At 50.2% G+C, this 24,739-nt stretch overlaps 8 protein-coding genes and 1 non-coding gene across 9 annotated transcripts; 4 read left to right on the top strand and 5 right to left on the bottom strand.

Moving 5' to 3' along the window:
* Positions 1 to 372: 372 nt before the first annotated feature.
* Positions 373 to 1,617, bottom strand: TrAtP1_000800 (uncharacterized protein). The gene is made up of 5 exons (XM_014090609.2): positions 1,356 to 1,617; positions 1,212 to 1,288; positions 1,070 to 1,153; positions 946 to 1,014; positions 373 to 890 (listed from the first exon to the last, which is right to left on the bottom strand). The coding sequence occupies exons 1-5, from the start codon at positions 1,553 to 1,555 to the stop codon at positions 490 to 492; spliced, it is 831 nt and encodes a 276-aa protein (XP_013946084.1). The 5' UTR covers positions 1,556 to 1,617; the 3' UTR covers positions 373 to 489.
* Positions 1,618 to 2,012: 395 nt separating this feature from the next.
* Positions 2,013 to 3,584, bottom strand: TrAtP1_000799 (uncharacterized protein; the record flags this gene model as incomplete). The annotated part of the gene is made up of 1 exon (XM_066110720.1): positions 2,013 to 3,584. The coding sequence occupies one exon, from the start codon at positions 3,582 to 3,584 to the stop codon at positions 2,013 to 2,015; it is 1,572 nt and encodes a 523-aa protein (XP_065966793.1).
* A 1,996-nt stretch (positions 3,585 to 5,580) lies between these two features.
* On the top strand, positions 5,581 to 5,688 carry TrAtP1_000798. Its single transcript has one exon. It is a non-coding gene; the product is annotated as a tRNA-Leu (tRNA).
* Positions 5,689 to 6,041: 353 nt separating this feature from the next.
* TrAtP1_000797 (uncharacterized protein) lies at positions 6,042 to 7,931 on the bottom strand (the record flags this gene model as incomplete). The annotated part of the gene is made up of 4 exons (XM_014090789.2): positions 6,042 to 6,722; positions 6,785 to 7,607; positions 7,681 to 7,811; positions 7,872 to 7,931. The coding sequence occupies 4 exons, from the start codon at positions 7,929 to 7,931 to the stop codon at positions 6,042 to 6,044; spliced, it is 1,695 nt and encodes a 564-aa protein (XP_013946264.1).
* Positions 7,932 to 9,047: 1,116 nt separating this feature from the next.
* Positions 9,048 to 10,342, bottom strand: TrAtP1_000796 (uncharacterized protein; the record flags this gene model as incomplete). The annotated part of the gene is made up of 2 exons (XM_014090788.2): positions 9,048 to 10,025; positions 10,085 to 10,342. The coding sequence occupies 2 exons, from the start codon at positions 10,340 to 10,342 to the stop codon at positions 9,048 to 9,050; spliced, it is 1,236 nt and encodes a 411-aa protein (XP_013946263.1).
* Positions 10,343 to 11,502: 1,160 nt separating this feature from the next.
* Positions 11,503 to 13,553, top strand: TrAtP1_000795 (uncharacterized protein; the record flags this gene model as incomplete). The annotated part of the gene is made up of 4 exons (XM_014090787.2): positions 11,503 to 11,525; positions 12,419 to 12,768; positions 12,830 to 12,941; positions 13,010 to 13,553. 4 exons carry the CDS (start codon positions 11,503 to 11,505, stop codon positions 13,551 to 13,553), a joined length of 1,029 nt encoding a protein of 342 aa, XP_013946262.1.
* A 5,631-nt stretch (positions 13,554 to 19,184) lies between these two features.
* On the bottom strand, positions 19,185 to 19,532 carry TrAtP1_000794 (uncharacterized protein; the record flags this gene model as incomplete). Its single annotated transcript, XM_014090786.2, has 1 exon — positions 19,185 to 19,532. One exon carries the CDS (start codon positions 19,530 to 19,532, stop codon positions 19,185 to 19,187), a length of 348 nt encoding a protein of 115 aa, XP_013946261.2.
* Positions 19,533 to 19,928: 396 nt separating this feature from the next.
* On the top strand, positions 19,929 to 20,185 carry TrAtP1_000793 (uncharacterized protein; the record flags this gene model as incomplete). Its single annotated transcript, XM_014090785.1, has 2 exons — positions 19,929 to 20,038; positions 20,119 to 20,185. The coding sequence occupies 2 exons, from the start codon at positions 19,929 to 19,931 to the stop codon at positions 20,183 to 20,185; spliced, it is 177 nt and encodes a 58-aa protein (XP_013946260.1).
* Positions 20,186 to 23,300: 3,115 nt separating this feature from the next.
* TrAtP1_000792 (uncharacterized protein) lies at positions 23,301 to 24,734 on the top strand (the record flags this gene model as incomplete). Its single annotated transcript, XM_066110719.1, has 2 exons — positions 23,301 to 23,356; positions 24,560 to 24,734. 2 exons carry the CDS (start codon positions 23,301 to 23,303, stop codon positions 24,732 to 24,734), a joined length of 231 nt encoding a protein of 76 aa, XP_065966792.1.
* Positions 24,735 to 24,739: the final 5 nt, after the last annotated feature.

The following is a 24,739-nucleotide window of genomic DNA, read 5'->3' as shown; positions in this document are numbered from 1 at the left end:
CTTGAATCTAAGAAACACATCAACTATATCATGGTTTGCTTCCGCAAAATGCAGTGGTGGTACCTTTCCGATTAAGCTTCTGCTAAAGGGACTTTAACCTGCCTATGAAGAGCTATATGTGAGATCTAGCTCAACTGGGTGCTAGTGCGAAGTAATGATTGATCTTTATCCGATCTTAGAGGAAGAGAGCTGAATCTAGCTCGTTCAATAGATACGCTAGTGGTTCATTAATTCGTATCATGTTACTGAAAGGTGCCTGTAGCTAGATAGTCCCGGCTGTCACTCAAAAACCTTAAGTTAGTCTTTACAAGTAGTGTGCTGATGTGCGACTTTGAAGCCAGTCTCCTAAAACAATTTCTTTGCTTCATACTATGGGTTTGAAGAGTCTATTGATTTGAGAGCTGAGTAACGCCAAAACTAGTTTCAGACTCACACTATAAAGTCTTCAAGGCTTTATGACTAAACATTGATCTTCTTGGAGTCACCCCCTCACGGAAGAACATAACCTCCGTCAATGAGGAGATCGCTTCCAGTCATATAAGTTGACGCATCGCTAGCAAGATACAAGTATAAGCCCTTAATCTCCTTTACATGACCTTGTCTGCCCATTGTCGACATCCGATAAGCCTCGTTGATAGCCAGAGGGTTGGCGCCCATTTTCGTATCGAAGAATCCAGGCGACACTATATTAACTCTTGCAAACTCTTGCCATTCACGAGCAAGAGACTTTCCGAAATGTGTGACAAAGGACTTGGTCGCGTTATACACTGGCTGATCCACAGGCACGTTGACAATGTGGGCGCTCATGCTTGAGGTGATGATTAGGTTGCCAAAGCCTTGGCTTTTGAAGACATCGCCGACGTATTTGGAGCAAAACACTACTCCATCCACTTTGCAGGCAATCAGCATAGAATTTACCGATAGACAAATGTCGGGATTACGTACCATTTACAGACATCTGTTTACGATACTCATCTAGTGTTTGCTCTAGAATAGGCTTCGAGATCGCCATGCCTTGAGCCATTTCAGTGTCTGGCCTCTTATTTCCGCCATGCTTTTTGTAACTCACCTGCGTTTGCAACAAATACATCGATCTTGCCGAAATCTTTGACGACCTTGTTGATAGTTGAGCTCACTTGGTCAGCTTGAGAGACTATGAGGCATGTTAGTGGTCAAGGTGTATTTTCATGATGGATACAAAAGAGACTCACCATCGACTTGATAAGTGACAGCTTTGATCTTGTAAGTATCGCTGAAGCTCTTGGCTTTCTCGACTGCTGCGTCGTTTCTTGAGGCCGGTGTAAGCTTGTTGCAATTTGCATACATCGGCAATGAGGTCCGAGGGCGCAGCTCACGAATTATACCACATGGCAACATTTGCGCCTGCTTCTACCATGGCCTCTACCACAGCAAGGCCGATTCCATCTGAAGCTCCCGTCACAACCACGACCTTGTCCTTCATCTGGAACTGCTCAATAACATTATGCGGGGTACTGGGAATCGGACGCGGGAATCCCGGCCGAACCTTTGTGCAGTCTTCAACTGTCATAGACATTTTGATGCAAGAGCCGTATTGCCGATTTGAAATCAGATTTTCTTGGTGTGTTTATATGTAAGTTATTGTTATTTTCTTGAGCCATCTCAAAGCAACCCCTCATCAGATCCCAAATGCGCAATACTCGGGAGACCCACTCCGACCCGGGCGACTGAGGACCGATCGGCAGCCAAACCTCAAAACTCCGAAGCCAGTCGTCACTTAGGTAAGGGATTTCATCATTCGGAAGAGAAGAGCTGGCAATATGAAGGGATGTATTATTTCAAACAAGACTCAATGATCGTTGGCAGAATTAACTCAAGTAGATGGAACTATGAAGGGTACATCAACATGGTGAGAGAACCATAGCGTCTCATAGCTGGAGAGAGCCATTGTTATCTTAACATGGATGATGGATTTAACGATTGATGTGGAATTTGCGAGTATAAAACCTGATACTTTTATTACTGCCTCAGAATCAATTTTGAATCACCTCCAGCCTCGCTCTCCCTGCCCACAAAGTCCACATCCAGATGCCAACCACGATAAGAACGTCAAAAAAGCTGAAAACAAGACTGCCTCCGAATATGAGGCTATGATAAGTCCACGCATTCTTCTCATCAAGATGAATAACTTGACAAACTATTGCCCACGGGAGAACATATAGCAAGTTGCTTGCTAAGCTTTGATATAAATACCATTTCGGCCTCGTGGCCAGCAAAATGGTCGCAAGTTGCGTTGACATTGCGTAAAAGATGTAGCACCAGTCAATCGTCCGCCACATGTGTGCAGTAACATCAGCCACTTCGCTCGATCCACTGATATAGAGCGCAAACGGCCGGGCACCGAATGTCGAGAGGAATATTGCCATGGGAACCTCAATTATGAGGGCTATCATAAGTGATCGTAGCGCAGGGTTGATGATGCTGTAGATGTCTTTCCAGCTTGCTCTTGGCCTTCTGTTATGGATCCCAACGCGTCGTCGCCACTGTCCCCATTTATGGCCGATGAATTGGAGAGATGTTGCTTCGAGTGCTTGCACGGGAACCATAACCAAGCCCCAGCGAATGGTGTTGAAAACTCCCCAAGCAGTGGCATACACCGATCCCAAGGCAATAACAGTGGTGACCAGCCAAAGATATAGTGCATTTCTGATGGCTGATTCCGCGAAACAGATGAGCCCAGGCTTTAGCAAGATCCGTAGTCCTCGAATGCTTGGAGAAGTGGAAGTATGACTCCCCGTGGAATGACTCTCGAGAGGATCTTGGCGATGTTTGCGGAGGGCAGAGAAGCTCACAAAATAGAGAAAATAAGCCAGTCCCACGAGCGCGGCTGTCAAGCTACAGGCCAGTTGAATGATGCCCTGCATATTGACAGTTGGTTGGAAAGAGCCGACATGGTATCGAGAGATGATTATCAAGTCCAGAATAATATTGACCGCAAACTTGACAGAGCTGATGACCAAAGGGACGTCAGGCTTGTCCAAGGATCTCGTGGCCGATGCAACAGCAGTCTCAATCGCACCGCTCAAGACGGTAAAAGAGGTAATGCGTACATAGGTCAAGCTCGCAGCCCGCACCTCTTCAGGCACAAAACTGTCGGCAAATCTTGGTGCAGCGCCGAGGAAGATGATGCTCAAGATGAACCCCAGCAGAGACTGGAATGCGATCAAAGTGTGAGTCAACTGGAGGCGCTCGGCAAGGTTGCGGGATGCCTTGTCTCCAATGATGACCCAGGCAGCCCTTGGAAGACCCTCGTTGACGGCCTCAGAAGCAGTGTTCATATAAGTATAAGCATCTGTTGTAACCACCATTGAGGAATCGATGTCAGCCACCCAGAGTTTTGACAGCGTTCCATAGAGCGCGGGGAGAATAAACGCTGCCACATTGAAGAGAAGCGACCCCAAATAGCGATCGCGATGCAGTGTTAGCTTCCATGATCGTTTCTGTTCTTCGATATTGATAACTCCAGGGCTAAAGGCCGCCGAAGAGTTGAGCGCATCGGTTTCTTGGCCCTCGGGCGTACTGTCTCGGCTATCGGTACCTCCCATTGCTTCTCCAGAAGTGGCTCAGCCTTTTTGTATAAATTGAAGTATATTGTACCGACCGTCACAGTCGATGTGAGCCGAGACAAAGTATTGACCAAGGGGAAAACTGTATTCTAACTCTCAAACCATCCTATGCATTTCCTGTTTCTTTCCCTTCTTATATCTCAAGTCTCAGAGTATGGTGTAAATCGCGCGGGGTAACATTATGAGGAGTTGCACCAGCATATTGAGTTTCTTGGCGCATCTCTACTTCCAGCTCGAGAATGATTGGCTCGACGGCAGCAGAGCGTCTATATCCGGTTGTAGGCCGCCCACGCGATGGATGCAGAAACCATCCTATTGCGGCATAAACTCTCAACCTTGATGCTACCGTCGCTTTAGATCTAGTTAGCCGTGTGCTTTATTTTACCTCATGACCATTGTTTAAGATGGCTTGCATAATTTCGTGCTAGATCTACTCAATCATGGAGGTGTTACGAGTGCGCAAATGCTACCACATATCGGAACAAGCGATGCCAGTCAACAAAGACAATCACCTCTTAAAATGATGGACTCTAGTCCTTTTCTAGACCTACTGAACCAAGTTGTATCCACTGCATTTAACATTATAGGACGCTGATGAATCCATTAACGGTCGTTCAAGTTCAGAAGTCGTCTGCCAATTGCCCTCTTTTGCTTGTTCATTTCAGTCAACAATGTTAACATCGCTTTTACGTCCGTATGTAGTAGCCTTTCCTACAAACTATTAACTATAAGGGAAACCAAACGGACGCTTCAGGGGCACCAGATTTTCTAGTATCTTCATCCCAGAAGACTCAACCACCAGTTTCGCCCTGTCAGTTAAAGTCAAAGCGCGTCCACATTCGAAACTTCACTCTCAAAGGCAGCAAAACCTTCATGCCCCTAAAAGAAACGCAGCTCTAGAAACGCGACGATAATAAATGAATTAAAAATCCCAAAAGACTACGTCCTTCGCCACAATTAGTTGCCAGGTCTGTATATCGACTTTTCATTGGGCCATGACATCCGTGCCCGGCAGCATGTTAGCGTCAAGGCCATCTACGACTGTCGCCTCTCTCTTGAAGGCTGCCAATGCCCTGTCTCCATCGGGTGTGTTGCCCAGGAATCTGAAAGGCAGTACGACGTATTTATCAGACGAGCGTTTGTTGTCTTGGATGCCTCTGGCCGTAACGTCTGTCTGTCTTTATTGTATCTGCACCATGGTTGATTTGGGCGGTGAGCTGGGGGTTTGCTCGCGATTCACCATTCTTTCTCAACCCTTTACAAGTGCAATCCTTTCTTCTCGCTCTGTTCTTCTTTTGACATAAGCTTAAGCTCAAAGATTATATTTCGTCTTATTCTTATTCTTAGACACCACCGCGCTGCCACAGTTTGTCAAACCCAAAACGCTCTTTCTCTTTTATACTTTACTTGCTACTCAACTTTGTTTCCATCTAGATGTCACCAATACTGAGACTGACGACTCGGATATTGAAGAGCATCAAAGTGCCATCGATCAAGAACGCATTTCTAATGAAGACTGGCCCGATGATGAATATATCCGACGATGGATTTTCCCGCCGTATGAAAGCTCGTCGTCAGTTAAGTCCCTCTCAGGGGTAGAAAATAGGCTGCTGAGACTGATATTCCGAGGGGTGGGATATGTTGGGGAGAAGCGCGAGCTTTATAATTCGCCTATCTTCTGCGAGGATGGGAATCTAGTGTGTGGGTTGCAAGAGTAAGGTAAAAGTGCCGCCCATTGGTCTAACAGCACATAGCCACATCAGGCAGATTGCGGCTCCAACATTGTATGCTATTTTCATTCAACTTGAATCCAAGAAAACAAGAAATGTGCTATTAGATGAGCTTACGAGTAGGTGATCAAAGCAGCAGGCAATTGCCAGCGTCGTTACGATATTTGACCGTGAGAGTAAGTGAGCGACAATTTCTACCCCGTATAAGAAACATTTCCACCGGTTCCATACAACAAAGACGCTAAGGCGAGTTGGTGGAGTGGTCTAACACGTGCGACTCAAGATAATATCTTGATCCTTTAACAGGATTTCGCATCTCGCAAGAGGCGTGGGTTCGAATCCCACACTCGTCAGTCTTTAACTTTTTTTCTCTTTTTTGTTTTTCTCGTTTAGACTTCGCTATTGGCCCTACAAATACCCAAAGTATTTTGCAAAATATTATCGCCCATCCTTGAAGAGTCGTGACTTTTTTTTTTAATTCTTGGATCAAGTGAATTAGCGGTTAGATTGGCGATGTGCAGTAAGTTGTTTTGCAAGATGTCCTTCAGTCAAGGTCCTCTTAGTATGCGCCCAGAATATTCTATACTGCTCAATCGACCCTTTCAACAAGCCGCTGCAAGTCCATATTAAGTTTAATCCTAAAGAAAATAGTACACAACTAAGAACGTTAAAAAGAAAATGTTGTCAAACGCCATGATGCTATTCCCTAACGCCCGTTATCGGCGAATCCCGCCATGCTTCCCTTGCGCCTCAAGTCGCCCGCTTTGAGCTTCCGCACAACCTGATACGACCGATCCAATTCGTTCTCAACAGTACACCGTATCTTGAGCGCCGCCACAGCAGGCCACACGCTCCTCTCGCCCCGTAATATCCAATAATTCAAAGTATCTTGCGTTGGTGTCTCGAGCAGGCGCACAAAGTCACTGGCAGTAACTTCAGGGACAAGCGTCATCGATGCCGCAGGCACTTGCTCGTCTATCAGAAAGCGGCGGATGCTCGCAGGTACAAGACGAAGCGAGTCCAGCTGCCGCAGGCGGTGTCTTATTTCGAGTCCCACCATGCGAACGAGAAAGGCCGAAAGCTGGGTTGTCTTGCTGCGAGTCTCCACGAGAGACGGCCCATGCATGTCGGATTGCAAAAAGGGGATCAGATAGGGCCTGGCTTGGCTGACAATGAAATGGTTCACATTGAAAAGCTCGGCAATTCGTCGAAGAGGGGAGTCACGATCTGTGTAAGACGCATGAGTCCAGTGGCGGAAGTCGGTCGTGTTGGCCGGAGCCCAAGGAACAATGTTGCCGTGAGCGTCTTTGCACAGGATAGTGACTTTGGAATGGCCATATAAAGATGGCGAAGATGCATTCGAGGCGACAGCAGCCGTCCAAATCAACTATTGTCAACAAGGTCAGTATGGAAACAGAAGATTGTGATTGTCTCTTTGGCAGCACTTACCACATTCGGAGCGGTGATGTAGTTGAGGAGAGTTGGCACGCCGGCCCCCTGGCCATCAGTCGCCACAGTGATGTTCAAAACTCTCTTGCTGCGGTTATACGCCTCCTCAAATGTCAAATCGCCAACATTTGCTCTTACACATTCCTCAAGCACAGTAACATCTAGGAAGTAACCTTCCCTTGAGAATCGCCGAATTCTCCGCATCAGAGTGTTCCATCGTGACCCTAGTGACTGCTGAGCAGGAATCTGGCCGTCCTCATTTCTTCCCTTGGAGGCAAAGGCGCTGAGATCAATGCCATCACCTCGGAGGACACCTGGTAGCTCTTCTTCGGTATGTATGGCCACCAGCGCAGCGATCAATGCACCAGTCGCCGTTCCAGTGATGATTCGCGGCAATAGGCCTCGAAGGAACAGGGCCTTGACCACTCCAAGATGGCAAAGACCAAAGATGGCGCCGCCTTGCAGAACCAGTGTGCTCCGCCCAAATGCCTGTCTCGTATCGTGGATAAAGTCCAACTTCATCTGATTTGTCAATGCTTTTTCATGAGCATACAGACTAGTCGCAGCACTCGTTGGAAGAGCACTTATGTCCTCCACTGATTCAGCCACTTGGGCAATATATTCTTCAATCAGGTACTTTGTTCCTGAGAAAGATCGATTATATAGTTTCGGCACAGAGATATTCCCGAGGTTGCGGACGAGACCCGAGCGAAGCAAATTGACGAGCTGCTCATAGTTGTTTTCTTCTCGTGCGATTATTAGAGAGTCTAGGCGTTCTGTTATAAGCGACCAATCGTAGTATTTGGATGTTGGGTTATTCCTCCTATAACGCGCAATCATGGTCAGTAAACGTCGTCTTCCAACTCCCAATGCACAAGACAGCCAAGTCGCCATACCATAAGTCAAGGCCCAGCAAGTTGTCGAGATGCAGTGCCGCCTCCTCCCAGTCCTCAAACGTCTCTGCATTGCGCAGCAGCTCAAGCCACAGCTTGACGGGGTTCTTTCGCGTATACCAGCTCAAGAGCTTCTTCAAGGGCGTCAGAAAGACGAGCATTGCGACGGGGAGCAACAATGAGAACGCCGTTACCTTGCGCCAGAAAGCCGCCACGTCCACCACCACCCTCCATATAGACAGCACTAGCCCCATGATTGCCGAGGAACGCTTTCACGCGCAGCGTCGGACCATTTCACGAGGGCTGCGCTGTCACTCCGTATCTGTCGGTACACGTTGCACGGTGGGTCGATCGGTTCAGTTGACGGCGTGCCGAGGGGGGAGGTCAAGCCCGCATCATCGACTCAACGCTGGCAGGAATGAGGTCGGAGTTGGGAGCGCGAATAGAGAGTAGTAGGTACTGAGGTCTTGGAACAATTGCGTCGTTTGTCGCCTCTGTGAATCGGCGCAGGCGCGTGTTTGCTGCTTTGGTTGCTGTTGTCTGGTCAAACTAAAAGCCCCGGCCAGCGCGCCGACAATTGATTACATTGCCGGCCTGTCTTTTGCCGGCTTCCCACGGCCTGGCCGCTAAATTAAAGAGATGAGCATGTGATGGATTGTTGAGAAGGGTATGAGATCACCCCGGGTAGAGCCACAGCGCCACTTCCGGCTTAGCGCTGCTGGGCACATGGCATGCTTCATGGATAGCGGATAACGTTGCATTAGTATGAAGCAGGTGCATTATCGATATCCTGCTCCGAGCATCAATAGCATGCATGCAGTTAGTTGGCTTCAATGTTCAATTCCACGGCCACCTGCTCAGCTGGCATCTGTCACAAACGTGTCCAAGCAGAGACAGCTCATCTCAAGTTTGCTCTGAGAAATTCCACAGCAGCCTCTTGTGAAAGTGGAGGCATCGCAGGGACCACATAATGCTGTCTCAACGCTTTTGGGGGACCGTCTTTGCCACCATCAGGTGCCTGGATCAAAGCAATGTTGGGAGCCGCGATTTGCCTAGTATGTGATATGGAGCGAGCGAGTCAACTCATTAATGGGTCAGTCTCTAAGTGCGAGATCATTCGACTTCATATCAACGTATCACCGCCATTAGTATCATCATAAAGGACACAAGCAATGACAATTGAATGCATACGGCTATGTAACACCAAATGTGCGAAAAAGAGTGAATGTAGCCGCAACCCCTATCTGTATTATTTTTGTCGCAGATCAATTACCAAGCAAACCAAGTTAGATATGAAAAAGGGTCCAATAGGCCCTTGCCAACACGCAGTCATTCCATCTTCCTGACTGCGAGTCTCCTTATTATACGCCTCAGTCATCGTCATCGTCAATAACGTTTCGCCGCCTGCCCGACCTGCCAGACGTCTCCATCGGTTCCACCTCGTCTCCTTCCGCATCCTCATCGTCTTCGGGTTCTTTGGTTCGTTGTCTTTTAGATCGGGGTGCTTCATCTTCGTCGTCATCGTCCAGGATGTCCTCCTCTTCGTCTTCATCAGCGCCACTCTCAATCTCCTCATCGCTACCCACCAAAAAGCCATCGTCCAAGTCGTAGTCTTCATGTCGCGAGACTCCCTGAGGGAGGTCATCGTCAGAATCATATTCTGGACGCCGTCTCTTGGGTCGCGCAGAGCCAGGAGCCCCTCTCTTCCGGGCTGCACCAGAACGAGCGCCCTCCAGGCCGCCAATCGACAGGCCGCCGCGACCGGATCGCCCCAGCCCACCGTCTATTTTGGCTACGGCATTCTCGCGCTTTCGCTGAGCCTTCATCCGCTCCTTCTCTGCCAACTCGGCTTGCTTCTTTTGTAACTCAGGGTCCACGGTCGTTTTGATAATCATGCCACTGCTTGCAGACGACTTGCTAGCCAAAGCCATTCTCTCTGCCAAGACGGACAGGGCATTGTCACCAACAGCCTTGTTTGGTCTGACAGTATATTGTTCTGTCAAGTGGCCCACCGTCATGAGCAGATTGCTGCTCAATTCAGCAGCCGCAGCGTAGTAGTGGCCGTCTTTTAGTTCATCGTAAGGCTGTCCTTTGCCTGGAGCCAGCGCTTTCTTCTGGATTTCATATTGCTCGCCACCAATGGAAATCGTAACAGAGCCATCACTCCACCGGTAGATATTCGTATTGCTCTTCAATTCGTTGGTGGTGGCATCTCTGCGAACTCGCACGACGTGTTTTGGGTGCTCTGCCTTGGCGTTCTCAAGGTCGAATTCAGATGGCCGGAATGATTCTTCTTCGTACGGCTCGGGCAGGAATTTGACGAATTTCGGGACGCGCAATATCCGAAGCTAGTTGAACAGTCAGCCATTTGATCACCCAGATAATGCTTAACGATCCAAGCACTTACCGCGTCATCAGATGGTTTAGGGACACGATGGCGATAGGCTTGAACGGCCATAACGATCCTATCTTTTGTTTCATGTCGCGACTGGCTCCCATCGTAGTCTCGTGGCTCAGCCTCGCCGTAAGCTTCGGGGTCTGAGGCGAGGTCATCGTCGTCTAGAATGCGCGCCTGGGGCGAGGCATCTCCTTCGTCACCCTCATCTCCAAAAAGGTCATCGCCGCCCTCGTCAATGGCATCGAGGGGATCCTCCGAATCGGACATTGCGTCTTATTGCGAAAGCGTTGCCACCCGAAAAGTTGCTTCTGAGAAGTCTTGGACTCGGAAAAGGCACCAGTGTGCCAATGGGTCAAATAGCGGATGGGCGAGGATGAAATGGGGCTGCAAGGCTGCGGCTTCGAAATCTGCTGCGCGAGGCACGCTGGAAGAGCGCGGTTCACAATTGACTGCAGCAGCTCAGCGCCTGTGGCTGGTGAAGCATGCACCAGCCACACTTGTCTATCGGGCTTGGTTCTGCTTAGTCATATGGTTTGCCTCATCCGATTGGGCGCAAGGCTGGCCATAAGTGGGCTAATGCTAGAGAATAGGGTAGCAGCGTAGCATCTTGCATGTGAAGAGGGATGAGAGTTGAAGAGAGGATGTTGCTTTATGAGAACATGTGAGAAAAAGTATTTTTTTAAGAAAAGGAGCAATTTCCAAGACGACCTCCGAACTCACGTTGTTTAATAGGTAGCTCAGTCTGAATCCCAAGTATTATGTGCATGTATTGGTTTGGTTCGCACACAGATGCCAATAACCAAACATTGTAAAGAGGCTTTTCACTTGATACCTCATTGACAATTGCTGATAATCTGCTTCAACTTGGTCAAGTCACCGCCAATAGCACAAACCTCCCATCAGCGGCTAAATGGCCGACCTGAAACCTCCACACGGTCAAGCTATCGCTAGCCAAGGGGGAAGAGGCGAGATTGTGCCATGCCCAAGTTGCCCTCACCTCGCCTCATTACTCGATCCAAAATGCACTAATTCCCCGTGTCAATACGCCGCTCCTCGTACTTCGTACTTTGTTATAGCGCCCGCCAGCTCAACGGCTACCAGGTGCTACCTGTTAATAAACGGCGTCGTCACGTATTACTAGTCTAAAGCCTAAGACCAACAACCCGTCCGCGGCTTGGATATCTTAGCTTTTTAACAACTCACGCAAAGAGAAGCTCTCCTTGTTTTTTTGGCCTCCGAATTGGCCACTTTTCACGCCCGGCAACAGCCCAACAAAGACAGCCTGCACCACGTCCATCCCTTCTGCAGCTCTCTGGACCGGCTCTCCTGCACCCCTATTTTTCTCTCTGCATAGGATCCCGTGACAAGGCTGGAGCCACTCTGACCACTGTTTACTGCACCCACCATTTTCACCCCGCCTTTTTGCAATGTCCAACCTCTTTTCTGGCATGTAAGTGCTGCAGTCTGATTCTGGCCGTTGTTTGTGCATCTTTTCCCGTCGCCTTTTGCTTTTCTGCCTTTTCACCCAGCAATTTGTTTTCCAGGTATGTTCCTCTGATATCGCAGCTGCTGCACTCTCTTGTTGGAAAACTGCCCGATTAGGCTTCATCGAGGGAGGGGTCCTGAAACAGGCATCCCCAGCGGTGAGGGGCAAGCGTCTCGAGCAGCCTGTCCATGTATCCAGCATGCCATTGTCGCCATTGAATGCATTCACGTCGGCGTCTTCAGTGGGAGATGCCATTACCAGAAAGCTTCACAGCTTGGGCTTCTCCGCATTGCTCAGGACCGTCCAACGAGGCCAGCAAGTCGAGCTGGGCACCCCGGACGGGAGAAGCTCCCAAGGGGCCACTTTTAGGCATTATCGATATCTCAGAGACGGCTCTCATCACTTGAGCCACGCTGCTAGATACAGACCTTTTCTCATGTCGATGGCAGCCATGCAGTGAATGGCACTTGGCAGCTGCTTGGAAACGCTCCTCAGTCGACGTGGCCTGGATGCGTCCCGCGTGCCTTATATACCTACTCCTAGCAGAGGAAAGGCTGCAAGGCCAGTCCCCACCCCTGATGCCCATCCATCACATTTCCTATTTTGCTACCCCTTTCCCACTCACCTTTCTATTTATAAGAGCCGTACACACACCGGCCATTCCCTGCACGCTTCGGCATCTGTATCAACTTAAGCCTCATGCGAGACGCTAAAGTCCTTTAAGCGAAGCTCACGCGTCTCTCTTCGCTTTTGCTCTACTATCCTGCCCACCGCGCTGACACATCGCTGTCGACCTCTTGTTCTCTCAAGACTGCAAAGACTACAATTGACGTCTTTCCACTAACCGCATCCCCTAGCAACGCTCGTTTCCGAGGCGGGCCTAAAAGCCCATCCCCATCACAGAGCTCCCAGGGCCCCCTGCCGCATCCCTCATCCGACGTCGCCTCATCTCCCAAGATATCTTCGGCCAGGCTACCTGAGAGAACTCCCTCTTTTCCCGCCTCAGTCTCTTCTCCTCAGCCTGGTGGAATGGCCCAACCAGACGCAATGGCTACCGGCGATGATGTTATCAACTCTTACCACCTCCCGCGGCCGCTTCCGCTGTGGCTCAACTCCAACTGTGCAAAGCACATCGTCAAGGGAAACTTTATGACCCTGAGCGCACGGCCAAAGACAGTTGAGCAAGGAGAATGGGTAGCTCACCAGGGTCAGTAGCCTTTCCTTTGTATTCTTTGCCATGGATCACAGCGCTCACAAACATTACACAGTTGTCGAGCACTATCGTAACCTGTGGAATTTTGTCCAGGTAGTTCACGCAAAGGAGGAGACGGGGAATACCATTTGCAATCCGACTTCTTGTCCTCGAATGTCTGCTGGAGCGTAAGTAGTTGGAGTCCCCTGCTGCTCATCTTCAATCCAAGTGCACCTATTCACCTCAATTTTTTTAGAAACCACTCCTTCACTTGGCTCAATAGCCGACGTGAGCCAGTCGAATTACCGGCTCATGAATACATGACCCTGATGCAGCGATGGATCGCCGGAAAGGTTGATGATACCGCCATCTTCCCAACCGATCCTGCTGGCGTCTCTCATTCTCACAACCCTGCCATGTCTTCAACTCCGCTGTCTCAGCTCACCAACCCCGGAGAGAGCGACTGGACCGGCAAGCGATCTGGCTTCCCAGAAAAGTTCATTGACATTTGTCAGATGATATTCCGCCAAATGTTCCGAGTGTATGCTCATCTCTACTGGGCACACTTTTCAGAACCCTACTACCACCTCAACTTGGAGAAGCAGCTGAACAGCTGCTTTTCCCACTTTTTGCTAACGGCCACGGCGCTGGACATGCTGGGCAAGCAGGACCTGGAGCCGATGCAGCCTCTGATCGACCTCTGGGCGGCCAACGGGACGTTTCCTCCCGAGTCCAAGGTTTATGAGTATGCCAACCTCCAAGCTGGCGAGCGATTGATTCAACTTGCAGGCGTTGTTTAGTAAAGGATTTTCTTTGGCATTACATATGAAGTGGTTTATTTCTGTCTAGTCTCCGTGTTATTGTTGAAAGACGGATAGAAAAGGATATGACCTTTACTTTTGGGTACATGTAGCCACACAATAATAGCTGTCTTGAGCGCTGAAGCGATTAGCACCAACCTTTGAAGGATTGCACGAGCACGATAGTCTTATTTTGTATTAAAAGTAGTACTCACAAGACTCGACTCATATTCCGTGGCATACTCATACTTGAACGGGCTCGTTTGACTTGAAATCATAATACTTGCTTTATAAGACTTGTCAAAGGCTTTTAAGATGCTACATTGCGTCAAACGGCGTGAATAGCATCAAAGCATAGAGTATCTGTACGTGAGAGGCATGCATATACTGCACTGCAAAAACATGGCAGTCTTCCTCTTTATGCTTACTTATATAAGAACGATTCTTATGCTGTCGTCGCTAAATACATCGTCTTATAAGACATTGTCAGACAGCATAAGAATACCGCGGCCACCCTACTATAGGATCACATCTTCAATACACTCTTTTTAGTAGCAACTGTAGCTGCATCAATTGATCTAAAAAACACCAGGGAGTTCATAAGGGGACTAGCAAGGGTCCAAGTATCTACCAAGATATTGAAACAGTGTTCAGAAAGGGCGTAGCATCTAGGACAAAGAAGCCTAATGCATGTACTTTTGGTACAATATTAATCCCAAGGGTATAAGAGGCAGAATAAAAGCAGCCTCTCTGACCAAATACGCCATCTATAACAGTAACAAAACACTTTAGAGAAATAATTGCCAGAACAAGCCAGAGAAACCGGCGTAGGAAGTTTTAAATCATTGAGCGCTATCAAAGTCAAATACACTTATATAATTACAACCGTTGGGCATATATACCACCGAGCTAGGTATTTCATCTCTCTCGGTAGACATATGAAACTCATAAACCTCAATAAACGCACATCACACTCCCGAGATCTCACCTCATGAGTTATGGAAATTTAACCCTCGTCCACCATGAGCGTCTTCCACTCTCAACGCACCCTTTCATATCAGAAACTAAAAGTACCATCGTCTTCTTACTTCAATAATCTCTGACATTGAGCTACAACATGCGTATCTCTCTACGACTTCTCCCGTTCAACACAACAGACCGTGTACTGTAAAATGTTTTTATGGGTCAACAAGAATGAGTGAAAATGACGAATATCTCATACCCCAAACCTCAAATTGGAGCACTTGCCCATAAAGCCCCCAAGAATAAATGTCAAACAAATATACTCATCGTATATTCTACATCTTGTCCCTAAACCCTCTTTCGCCTCCCTATAAACCCTCTCCAGACGTCAAATATCACAATCCACTATCGAACAAACCATCTATGCAAAGCCCTATCCGAGATTTCACAAATTCCAATGCAGTCCAATTTATCCGGTAGATCCAGTGGCAAAATTCAACTCGAAAACCTTTCTACAAAAACTAACCAAAAATCCAATAAACGGGGGGAGACGCACACAAAAAAAAAGGCCTTTCCTTATAGGCCAAGAGTTACGCAGGACCCCCTCCCCTCCCCATATCGCCGCCAAAGTGGCTCGAGCAGAGGCAAAACCCTGCAAAAAAGCACCTAATCTTGGTCCCCTCATGCAGCATCTGTCAAATATCATCCGCACAGAAAACAAAAAAAAAAAAAAAAAAGACGAGGGTATAGCAGCAGCAGCAGCAGGGAAAAAAAGAGCCGGGCCATCTGCAGGTTTAGGGCCCTGCAATGCCGGGTCCTCCTCCTCCAGTGGCGATTTGAGACGGGCCTCCTCTTCGTCCTCGTCCCCCCATCTCGACTAATAGCCTTCAAGCAACTCCTCACATAATACATAGAGCTATACGCAGACGTACATTAAGCTATCCTGGGGCTCCTTGCTTGAGCAATGGCACACTCGAGCTTTGCCACTGGCCAAGCTGAAGCCCCAACGACCGTCTTGCCTCGGATTCAAGAAAAGACAAGTCCGTCGTTGAAACATAGCTTGCAGGTTGAATGCCTGTTAAGAAGGGGGAAGAAAAAAAGTGGAAGTATCAGACCCTTGCCTTGTCATTGCAGCAAAAGAGAATCCTCTTCCGAGGCAACTATAGATAATATCACATCTCCTTGCTCTCAAAGCCGCACTCTTCGTCCGGATAGACCGCGGTACCCTTTCGCCCAGCTGCAGAAGCCGTCATGGTCAAACAAGTGGAGTCTTTTTCTTTTTTTCTTTTTTTCTCTTGGGTTGATCCTAGAAGAAAAATGTAAGCCCTGCTACCGACCAACGTAGTAATACAAAAACCAGAACTGCCCGCTTGGTTGATGGTCGATGGGGGCATGGATCCCTATATCGATATCGCCACTAAACCCACTTCGCACTGCCCATCGCCGTATAGATACATGATGACTGGTTTCAGATGGGCGGCATGATCATCTTCCTTGGCCATAAATAGACGATTATCTCTCCCTGGCGCGGGCAATCCGACTGACTAATTGCTCAGGTGAGGGAGGCGTGTTAATCCCCTCCCACTCTTTGGCATCAGCCTTCAACATAGGACAAATGACAAATTCTGCATGTCCTACGCTATTATGATTTTGTTCTCTTCCTTTTTCTTGATTTTTTCAGCTCTTGAACGCGCCAGGCAATAATTCATGCAAGCTACTACTACCTATTTTAGCACATCGCCCAAGTTCCTTTAAGCTCACGCCCGCCGGGGACTACATCCGGAAAGGCTGAAAGAGGCTTGGGGACTCCTTCACCGCCAGTATCGTCCGCTCTAACTAAGCAAACACCTGCTCCTTTGTCAATCACGGGCGATACCGGAAAGCTTAGGAAAAGAGAAACAGAAACAGAATTTTTTTTAAAAAGGGAAAAAAAAGAAAAAGAAAAAAAAAGGCCAGGTCTTCGGCAAAAGCGGGAACGGATGCGCAAGCGCGCTTGGACAAAGCGACGATGGTCGAGATCAAGTGATAGCAGCGCCTACCAAAGACAAAGAGAGGCATCGGATGCCATGCATTCTTACGGAGTCAATGCTCACCTACCCAGGTCCGTACATGCGTACTTGTACAAAACAGTGGTAGCATGTACATACAGTACTGTACGCAAGTCGTATGCGTGCCGGGTTGTCTCTCTGCGGAGCGCCGCAGGTAAAAGGAGAGCGGACGGCGATAGGGTATGCGATGCTCTGGTGATGCAGTCCTCCCCCATGCTAAAGCCCTAGCACATCAGACAAAGACGTCCAGACGTCCACTGACTGGCCAGGCTGCGATCCAACCCCGGCTTCCCGCAGCCTGCTTGCAGCAGAGGCATGCAGCTGCCTGTGAGAGCGAGGCCAAGGGTTTGAGCCTCAGGCTTGCCAGGTCCGTCCAGAAAGTGCTCGCAGACCGTGTTCAACAGCATCGCGTGTTTTCCTAGTGAGACATGGAGCTATGCAGTGCGGAGTAGCCTATGTACTCCGTACAAGCAGATCCCCCGTTTCTCTTCCATACGAGTATCGCAGGCAGTAACACCATGCTACGGTAGGTACTCGTACTTGCGAATGTCGTTGACTGAAGATCATGAGTAAGACATTGATGTAGATATCAGTCCATATGACGAAGGATTGCCTTTTTGACATGTGCCCATACCTAGATGCCGTCGGACGTGTGTCGCCTGCCGACTTCCTTTCGCCTTGTCCCAGCTTTTGGTATCACACCGACTTCTCCCTCATGGGATCTTGGTATAACAGGCCACCCGCTTGCTTGATAACTTGCAGCAGGCATCCATGACTCTTGCAACACTTGCTTAGAAGCCCCGTCTTGTCTGAATGAAGCATAAAAGGCTTCTACGCATGTTCCGCGTCGCGATCTGTTATACTCGTACATGTATCTGTCGTCCCCGTGATTGGGGGAGGCTCGCAGTTCAGTATCCATCAAGATCCATCAGGTCGATTCACCGCCGTCGATTTAGCTCACGCACTATTCATCCTTGTGCAGGAATGTTTCAGAATGGTTATCCACACAAAGCTTAAAGTCGGTGATGCGAAGAGCTCAGGAACTAGGATGATCCTAGAACTCGTAGCTTGAGCGACTCTCGTCCACGTGCGTTTTTTGGTCGTCTTGTCTTCTTTTTTTCTCTTTTGCTTTCTAGTTTTCTAGGTCTGTAGGGTAGGGTCCCCGGTCTCCATACGTATTAGCGAAAGCTCCGTCCGGGTCGTGATCCCCGTAGGCAAAGAGATGGGGCTCTCCGGCGAACGGTGTTCGGTGACTCATCTCCCTGGGGTTCCGCTTGTCTCCCGTGATGCGGACAGTGAGCGTGAAATTCGTGCTTCCGCGTCGACCATGCGAGGAAAGATGAGATGCCCGCTTATTCTCTGCCCCTGGCTCTTCATATTCTGGCTTGGCCGGCACTGTCTCAGCGGCTCTTTCATATGCACATAAACTATGCTTGTCATCTTTTTTGTTTTCATCGGTAGTTAGTGTTTGGTGATTTGGGCATAGGCGTTCGCATCGAGAGTTTATCGTCTGATCGCCGTTGAGAGTGGAGCTTTGGCCGATACATTTGATCGGAAGTGTAATCGCAAATCAGCTGCTAATCCAGCTGTAATTACTCTCGTCACCTCAAAACCACGCTTCAATACTGATGCCATCCATGCTCAACCGAGGCTGGATTCCTTCTGTGCCTGGCTAACAAGGCACTAACTCCTTTAACCGCAGACTACTTGAGTGGAGTGGCGTTGATACTTTGCAAGACCAGAATGGAACCATGGCCATATAATACAAGTAGAGTTGAAATAGACACTGTACCAAGTAGGTGTGCATCCTGAGAGCTGGTATCAGAGAGAAAGAAAAAGCAGGCTTCAGCATGGTGGCTCATAGCCGTACCAATACGATACTAAAACTCCGCCCCCCCCCCCCCTTTTTTTTTTTTCTCTCAAAGTTTTCACATCAAAGACTAGTAGAGTCTTCAAAACGACCTCTTCTGTGATTAGAAGGCACCCAGTATGCAATATTTTGCTTGATACGGCGACTCTGCAAGTAGCCTTCCGTACTTTTGAGGTATAAACGTAGGTCTTACGTATGGCGCCGTACTAGCAAACGGAGCACTAACGGTAGCAACAGGTACCCGTTTCGTGCTCCGTTCTTGGTGGGTGCTCGCGATGCTGACCGCACATTCGTAGCGTGCATGAAAACCCCAGCTCAGCTTGGACTTTAGCGCACAACCATGAGGGCTATATCATCCCTGGGCTTTGGAATAGCTTCTGAAGGACATACTGATAGTGTTCCCGTTCGATATTTTTGGCCTCTAACTTGCGCCAAGGAACAAGACTAGCCCACCAATTGCTAGCCAGCGAGTCAAGACTATCTTGGCCGGATTGGCTTGATATCGACGGGCGACTCTAAGCCGAAGGGAGTTTTGCGTAGACCGCTTGTGATCACCGCGGGCGAATTCATCAAGCTACACGCACTCCCGAGCTACTATAGTAGACCATCATCGCCTAGCACAAGCACTACCAGTCAGTTAGTGCTTGGCTTTCCTGCGAGAGTGACCAGCGTAGTCATTAGTAAACGACAGACAATATTGAGCGACGAAGCCCGTTGTGGACTGTCAGCCGTTGGTTGGGCGCGTCAATATTACCACTGGAGGAAATCCCTAGCTCTGAATGGCCAGAATTGGGGGGGGAATAGAAAAAAAAAAATAACATGAAAATAAAAAAAATAAAAATCTTCAGCCGAGCCAACCGCAGTGGATGGTGGCGCCATAGACGGAAGAACGTGCTGGCCCTCCCCGCGAGTCAAACTGCTATCACGAGATAAGGATGGCCGAGGGAAAGTAGAGGGTCCTCTGGAATACCCGTCGTATCTCCTCACAGCCAAGAACGAGCTGCCAAGTTGGGTTCTCGGTTGAGCCTGAATTTTTGTATCCTTTGTTCCCATTTGAACTTGGGGTTCGGGCTTGAGCAAATGATGTCGAACCAACATTCGCAAGTACGTATCCACAGGAGGCGCAGTCAGAGTCTTGATGAGGGAGGTACTCTGTACATCCAACTCTGTTGATCTCCATTGGTCTTGATCCCGGGCCCCGTGCAGAGAAGATACACAGATACGTAGCTCGACATGAGATTTTATGAATGGTATAACCGCGGCACGGGCTGAACATCGAGCCGGCTTTGTTGTCTCACTAGAGACCACCCAGGTGGCAGTCAATCATGCAATCGCCTATGATTGAGGCATGATCAAGACCAATCTTGTCTGGCACCACCGGGAGACGTTTCCCTGTCCAGCCGCAGACAGCCAATGGGCGATATTGGACCGGATAGCAGCCAAGGCTAAACCCCAAGTTTGCCCTCAGTCCCGGCTGGCAGCAAGGCCTGAAAGATGGCACCGCCGCGGTTGAAAAATGACCAGCAAACCAGCTTCGAATGGAGCCAGGACGCTGTTCTGGTACGCCTGAGAAGCCACAGTCTCAGTGCTCAGTGTCAAATCCGGTGAGTCTGGCCATATTGATTGGTTGGCGACGCATGCACTTAGGGTCTTGTTAATTGGCCGTTCTTGAGGCTTCCCACAGAACACAGCAGCTCGCCCCAGGCATTGTCCAGACGGATTCGAACATGTCGTCCCCCGAGACCAGGTAGGCCTATGGAGGCGTCCTGTGCGTGGTAACTTCGTGGAGGGCTGAAGATGCATCGGCCTCACGGCCTAAGGGGTGAGAAAGTAGTGTGTCGTCGATGCCTAACCAGACGGACGCGCACGCGTCATGAGTAACCAAACAGATGGAGCGTGATAGGCGCAGCAGGAAAAACACACCGACAAAGCAGACAGCGGAGAATGGTGCAAGTTGTCGGCGGGCCATGGCCGCTTCATATGCGGCCATGGCACAGTGGAGCCCAGGCGCCTCTTTGGTTGGAGGTTGTCAGGTCGAAGCCGCCAAAGAGAGGCCAAGGCCCGTGTTGGAAATATGCACCAGCCACGAGCCCACTGCGAGGCAGCATGGCGCATGATGATGGGCAGGACAAGGACGAGCGAGAGCCAGAATCGGATGCGCAGTTGGAGAAGATGGGGCACAATCGATAAGCGATTATCTAATACGTTGCGTTGCGCTGCGTGTCAGTGCTGTCCCCGTCCGGTTGGTGAGCTGCATTGCTGTCCCAGCCAAAGTGGTGGTGCTAGGGACCGGGCCTGTGTACTGTGGCCTGTAGGTAGCAGTAGCAGTACGCCATGGCCGTGCATTGATGGCTGCACTTGCCTGATACGCGTTGCAGGATGCGAGGCAGCGCCAAAACGGCAAGGCGGATGACACTATCGTGTGCTTGATATTGGCTGCTGCCCATCCGGGACATCCATCAGATCAGTCGTCCAGCTCGATCCTGACTTAGTAATCCGAGCCCGGCCAAAGACAGTCGACGCAAGGCAGCACGGGCGTGCAGTGCATCACGTAATCAGCTCGAGGTCAGGTGCTGCGGCGCTGGCTCTTCTGGCAGCCCGTTACTGGTCCACTGTACGAAGGCGGTGGGTCTCTGCGCTCGTACCTCGCCACCCAAATCAGGCCAGGCGGTACATGCCTAACCTGTCAGCCCACCCCGTCGCCCTTCCTCGCGTCTTTCAGGTGGGCTGTCGCAGTGCATGAGGTCCAAACCACATCAGGCATGAGTGGCCTGGGCCAGACGCTGCGTCTCGCCTGATGGGTGCCATGACACCTCCCAAGCAGCCCCGGTATCTGCCTATCGATTTGATGGCCTGTGACGATACGATACGACCGATAGAGCGAGAGAGGGGAGGGGCTTGCGAGAAACCGTGGAGAAGTGAGGGGACTTGGATGGCCAGCCAGAGCGCGCGGCCACATCACGATGACCAAGCGACGCCGGCGCCAGTGGACGAGAGGGCCGCTCCGCTGTGACTGGCCGGATTCGCGGCCGTCTTCTCCATCCAAGCTCTGCCAGTGGTTCACAGGCCACTGCTCTGCACGCCAAAGAAGCAGGCGTTGCGCACCATCGCCCTTAGCAGAGCGCACACTACTGGCCCGTCCCGAGCTTTTGAGTGGTCACAAGTCTGCGGCTATGGCGTCCACCCGCTGTCCGGGTCGTGCGGGAGCGACCAGCGCCGTCCATTACTCTCTTGAGGCCTGGGGAGCAGCTCATTCCTTTGGGGGAAGGGGGGTCGTCTGAGAGAGTTGGGTCGCCAGGACTCCGGGAGCTTGATGCCCAATCTGCCAACCTCTTCTCGGCGGCGCGAGACTACTGTAGCATGCGGGCGCCTCTCATTCGCTCTGTCTTGGATCTCATCCCGTCGTTGAGCCTATCCATCTTGGATTGGATTCTGCCTCCCGGCGTCGCGGATGGCCACCCGTCATGGCCCGCTTGCCGAGACCTGACAGGCTCAATCATGGGCCATGGACATGACGGAAGCTCATTCGTTTCAGTACCCGCCCTGCTTCATGCGAGTCGAGCCGGAGGTCAATTCTTTCCCTTTTCTCTGCTAGTAAGGCGGGTGATGGGTTGACCATGGCGTCGTGGGCTGAGCGCTGCTGGACTGACTGACTGGCCATGACGGCGACGACGCCGTTGCTTATCGATTCTTGAATCAGGCCGACCTTGGACTGAAAGGCCAAGGCAGCGGCAAAGTTCAGCTTGGTCTCCCATTAGGCGCAACCTGAGGCGCGTAGAGGCCGTTTCGAGTCACAAGAGGCCGCTGGTCCCCGATCGATCAGGTGTGCGGGTTGTGGTCATTGTGGTTGATGATGGCCATGCCGAGGCCTGCTTGAGACAGACAAAAAAGTCGAATAGAGTACGAAGTACGGGACAAGATGTTGTTCCAAGTCCCATCCCGAGTGCCACATGAGGTGGAAAGAAGGGAGCAGGACCAGGGATCAGCCCAGCTTGGAAATGGTGTGAACTCGAAGTACCTCCATACGAGAGAGCTCAGTACTGTACAAAGCAGAAAGATGGAGAAGGCTAAACATAGCGGCTATGACATACTACCTACCTACTGCTGCATCACATCTACCTACATACAGGTGCTGCCAGCACCCTGCTCATACGCACGAGCACCTACAAGATATTGGTAGGCATGCCCACCACCGCAGCCCTAGCCAGAGAGATCCATTGTGCCATGCTCAAAGGGCACAAGGGATAGTCTACTTACTCTGTGTGTGTCCAACTCCCTTCACGCACTCGTGGGCTTTGATAGCACTAATCGTACGGGCGCACTGCCGCTTCAGAATGGAGTGCGGAGGATTACCTACAAGCACGGTGCTCAAAGAAATGAAAGAAAAAAATTTATTTAAAAAAAAAAAAAAAGAGTACTAAAGAGGCGAGAGCCAAATCTCACGACAGGCACCCCTGTCCAAAGCCGGCCCCGAGGACCAGACCCTAGACAAAACCCGTTTGAGCCCGACAGCATGATGACGAGCGGCCACACGCACTAACACCACTCGTACTGCAAGAAGACGAAGCAGAGGTAGTAGGTAGGTGGTACGGAGTACGAAGCATCGCTATCGACAACGGCTGGGCTGTACTTTGTGCGACACACTCCGACTGCGGTATGGGAAACACCTCTAAGCGAGTAAGGCATGTACATGTGTATTACACAGACGCCTCAGAGTACATACATGGGAGCCCAAAGCATGTACCTTCTACTGCGAATGAGCCCAACACCCAAGTCCTCAGCCCGTGGACGACGCTCTCGTCTTGCTCTCGCCCTTTCCAGACCCTCCGGCGATTATCAGCCCGAGGAGGACTCGACGCTGTCATCATGCCAAATCAACGTGCTTGTCCCGGAGATATCAGCCTAGCATCACTATCAGAGAGGTACGTACCGGCCATCGGCGCAGGCGATCAAGCATCAACGCCTCCTCTTTAAGACGGGCAACTCTTCTTGACTAAGACGAGATAACTAAGCAGTCATAGACCAATGACGGGCTGGGTCTCAACTCTCAACCATTGGCTACGTCTGACCCTCCTTCGTGCGATGGAGCACCCACTACCCAGTTGCAGCTACAAACATACGCCCCGCGAGTACGGAGAGTACATATAATTGAAATCCCCTCCTCCCCATCTGCTGCCTTTGCTCAGTATCTCAACTTTGAATCCCATTCGACGCCCTCGGTGCTCTTGAAGCCGTCTTTCGTTTCCTGTGTGTCTCTATCAGCCGCAGCAGAAAGGAGAGCCAGAGAGCAGCGGCACCAGAGGCCTCTCCCAACGCCCGTACCACGAGATTGCATTTCAGTGAGTCAGTTTCCTTGTTTATTTTTTGTGTGTGTTTTTTTCCCTCCTTGCCCCCTCTTCCCGGTTGGTGGACGATGACTGCTTTCGTCCACTGCCATGTCCTTATATCATCATCAGCAGTGTTATTGTTGCTTCTTCCAATATCATGACCGGTATTGAAATAACAATAACCATGTCCAGCAAAGCTGCCCTTTCCTCTCCATCATCCACCGTCTCTTATCGCCCGTCCCCTTCCTCTCTGCCTATCCGGCGTCGTCGATTTATTTTTATCTCTGTCGCCGCTCTTCGCTGCACCTCCTCTCTTGCATGTTTTTCTCCCACTACTCCCACTGCTCCCACTGCCACTACGCCCACTACTCCCACTACCACCTGCTGGCCTATCCACTCTCCCGCACTTAAACTAGCCCCCCCACAAGCGCTGTCTTAGCGCTGTTCCGATTCCCTGCCCTGCTTCCCTCCTCCGATTCCCACACCAAACCCAACTCCCAGCCCTTTTCGCAGCTGGCCCGTCTTATATCACTCGACCCTCCCGCACTCTGTGGTCTGCCCATCACCCTTCAACGCCTTGACGATTTCATGACCTGCATTTGCTCTGCATTTCGCTGCTTCTTCACCCTTCCCCCTTGGCCATAATCAAGAGCCATCCATCGCCATCACAAATCACTGCCTACGCATGCTGCCTGTGATCTTTCTTCGTCCTGACCCCGCCCACTTCCGTCGCTGCTCGTCAAACAACAAATGAAAAAGGCCGTCTTGAGCGCCTTCGCTAACATCTCATCTTTGGAGATTTTCAGTATCAGCACTTAACGACTACTGTGCTTTTGTTCTTCCTCGTTTCCGCTCTTATTTCTACTTATTTCTCTTTCGCCTCTTTTTCTCTTTTTCTTCTTGGGTCGTCATTTCTCTTGTTCGGTTTTTGACGTCGACCTCTGCATCCTCTCCCCTCACATTTCGGCCTTGACGCCG

This window comes from Trichoderma atroviride, chromosome 1 (genome assembly GCF_020647795.1).
Source record: "Trichoderma atroviride chromosome 1, complete sequence".
Classification (NCBI taxonomy): domain Eukaryota; kingdom Fungi; phylum Ascomycota; class Sordariomycetes; order Hypocreales; family Hypocreaceae; genus Trichoderma; species Trichoderma atroviride.
Note: the sequence above shows the minus strand (reverse complement) of the source record. Positions and strands in the feature narration are given on the sequence as shown.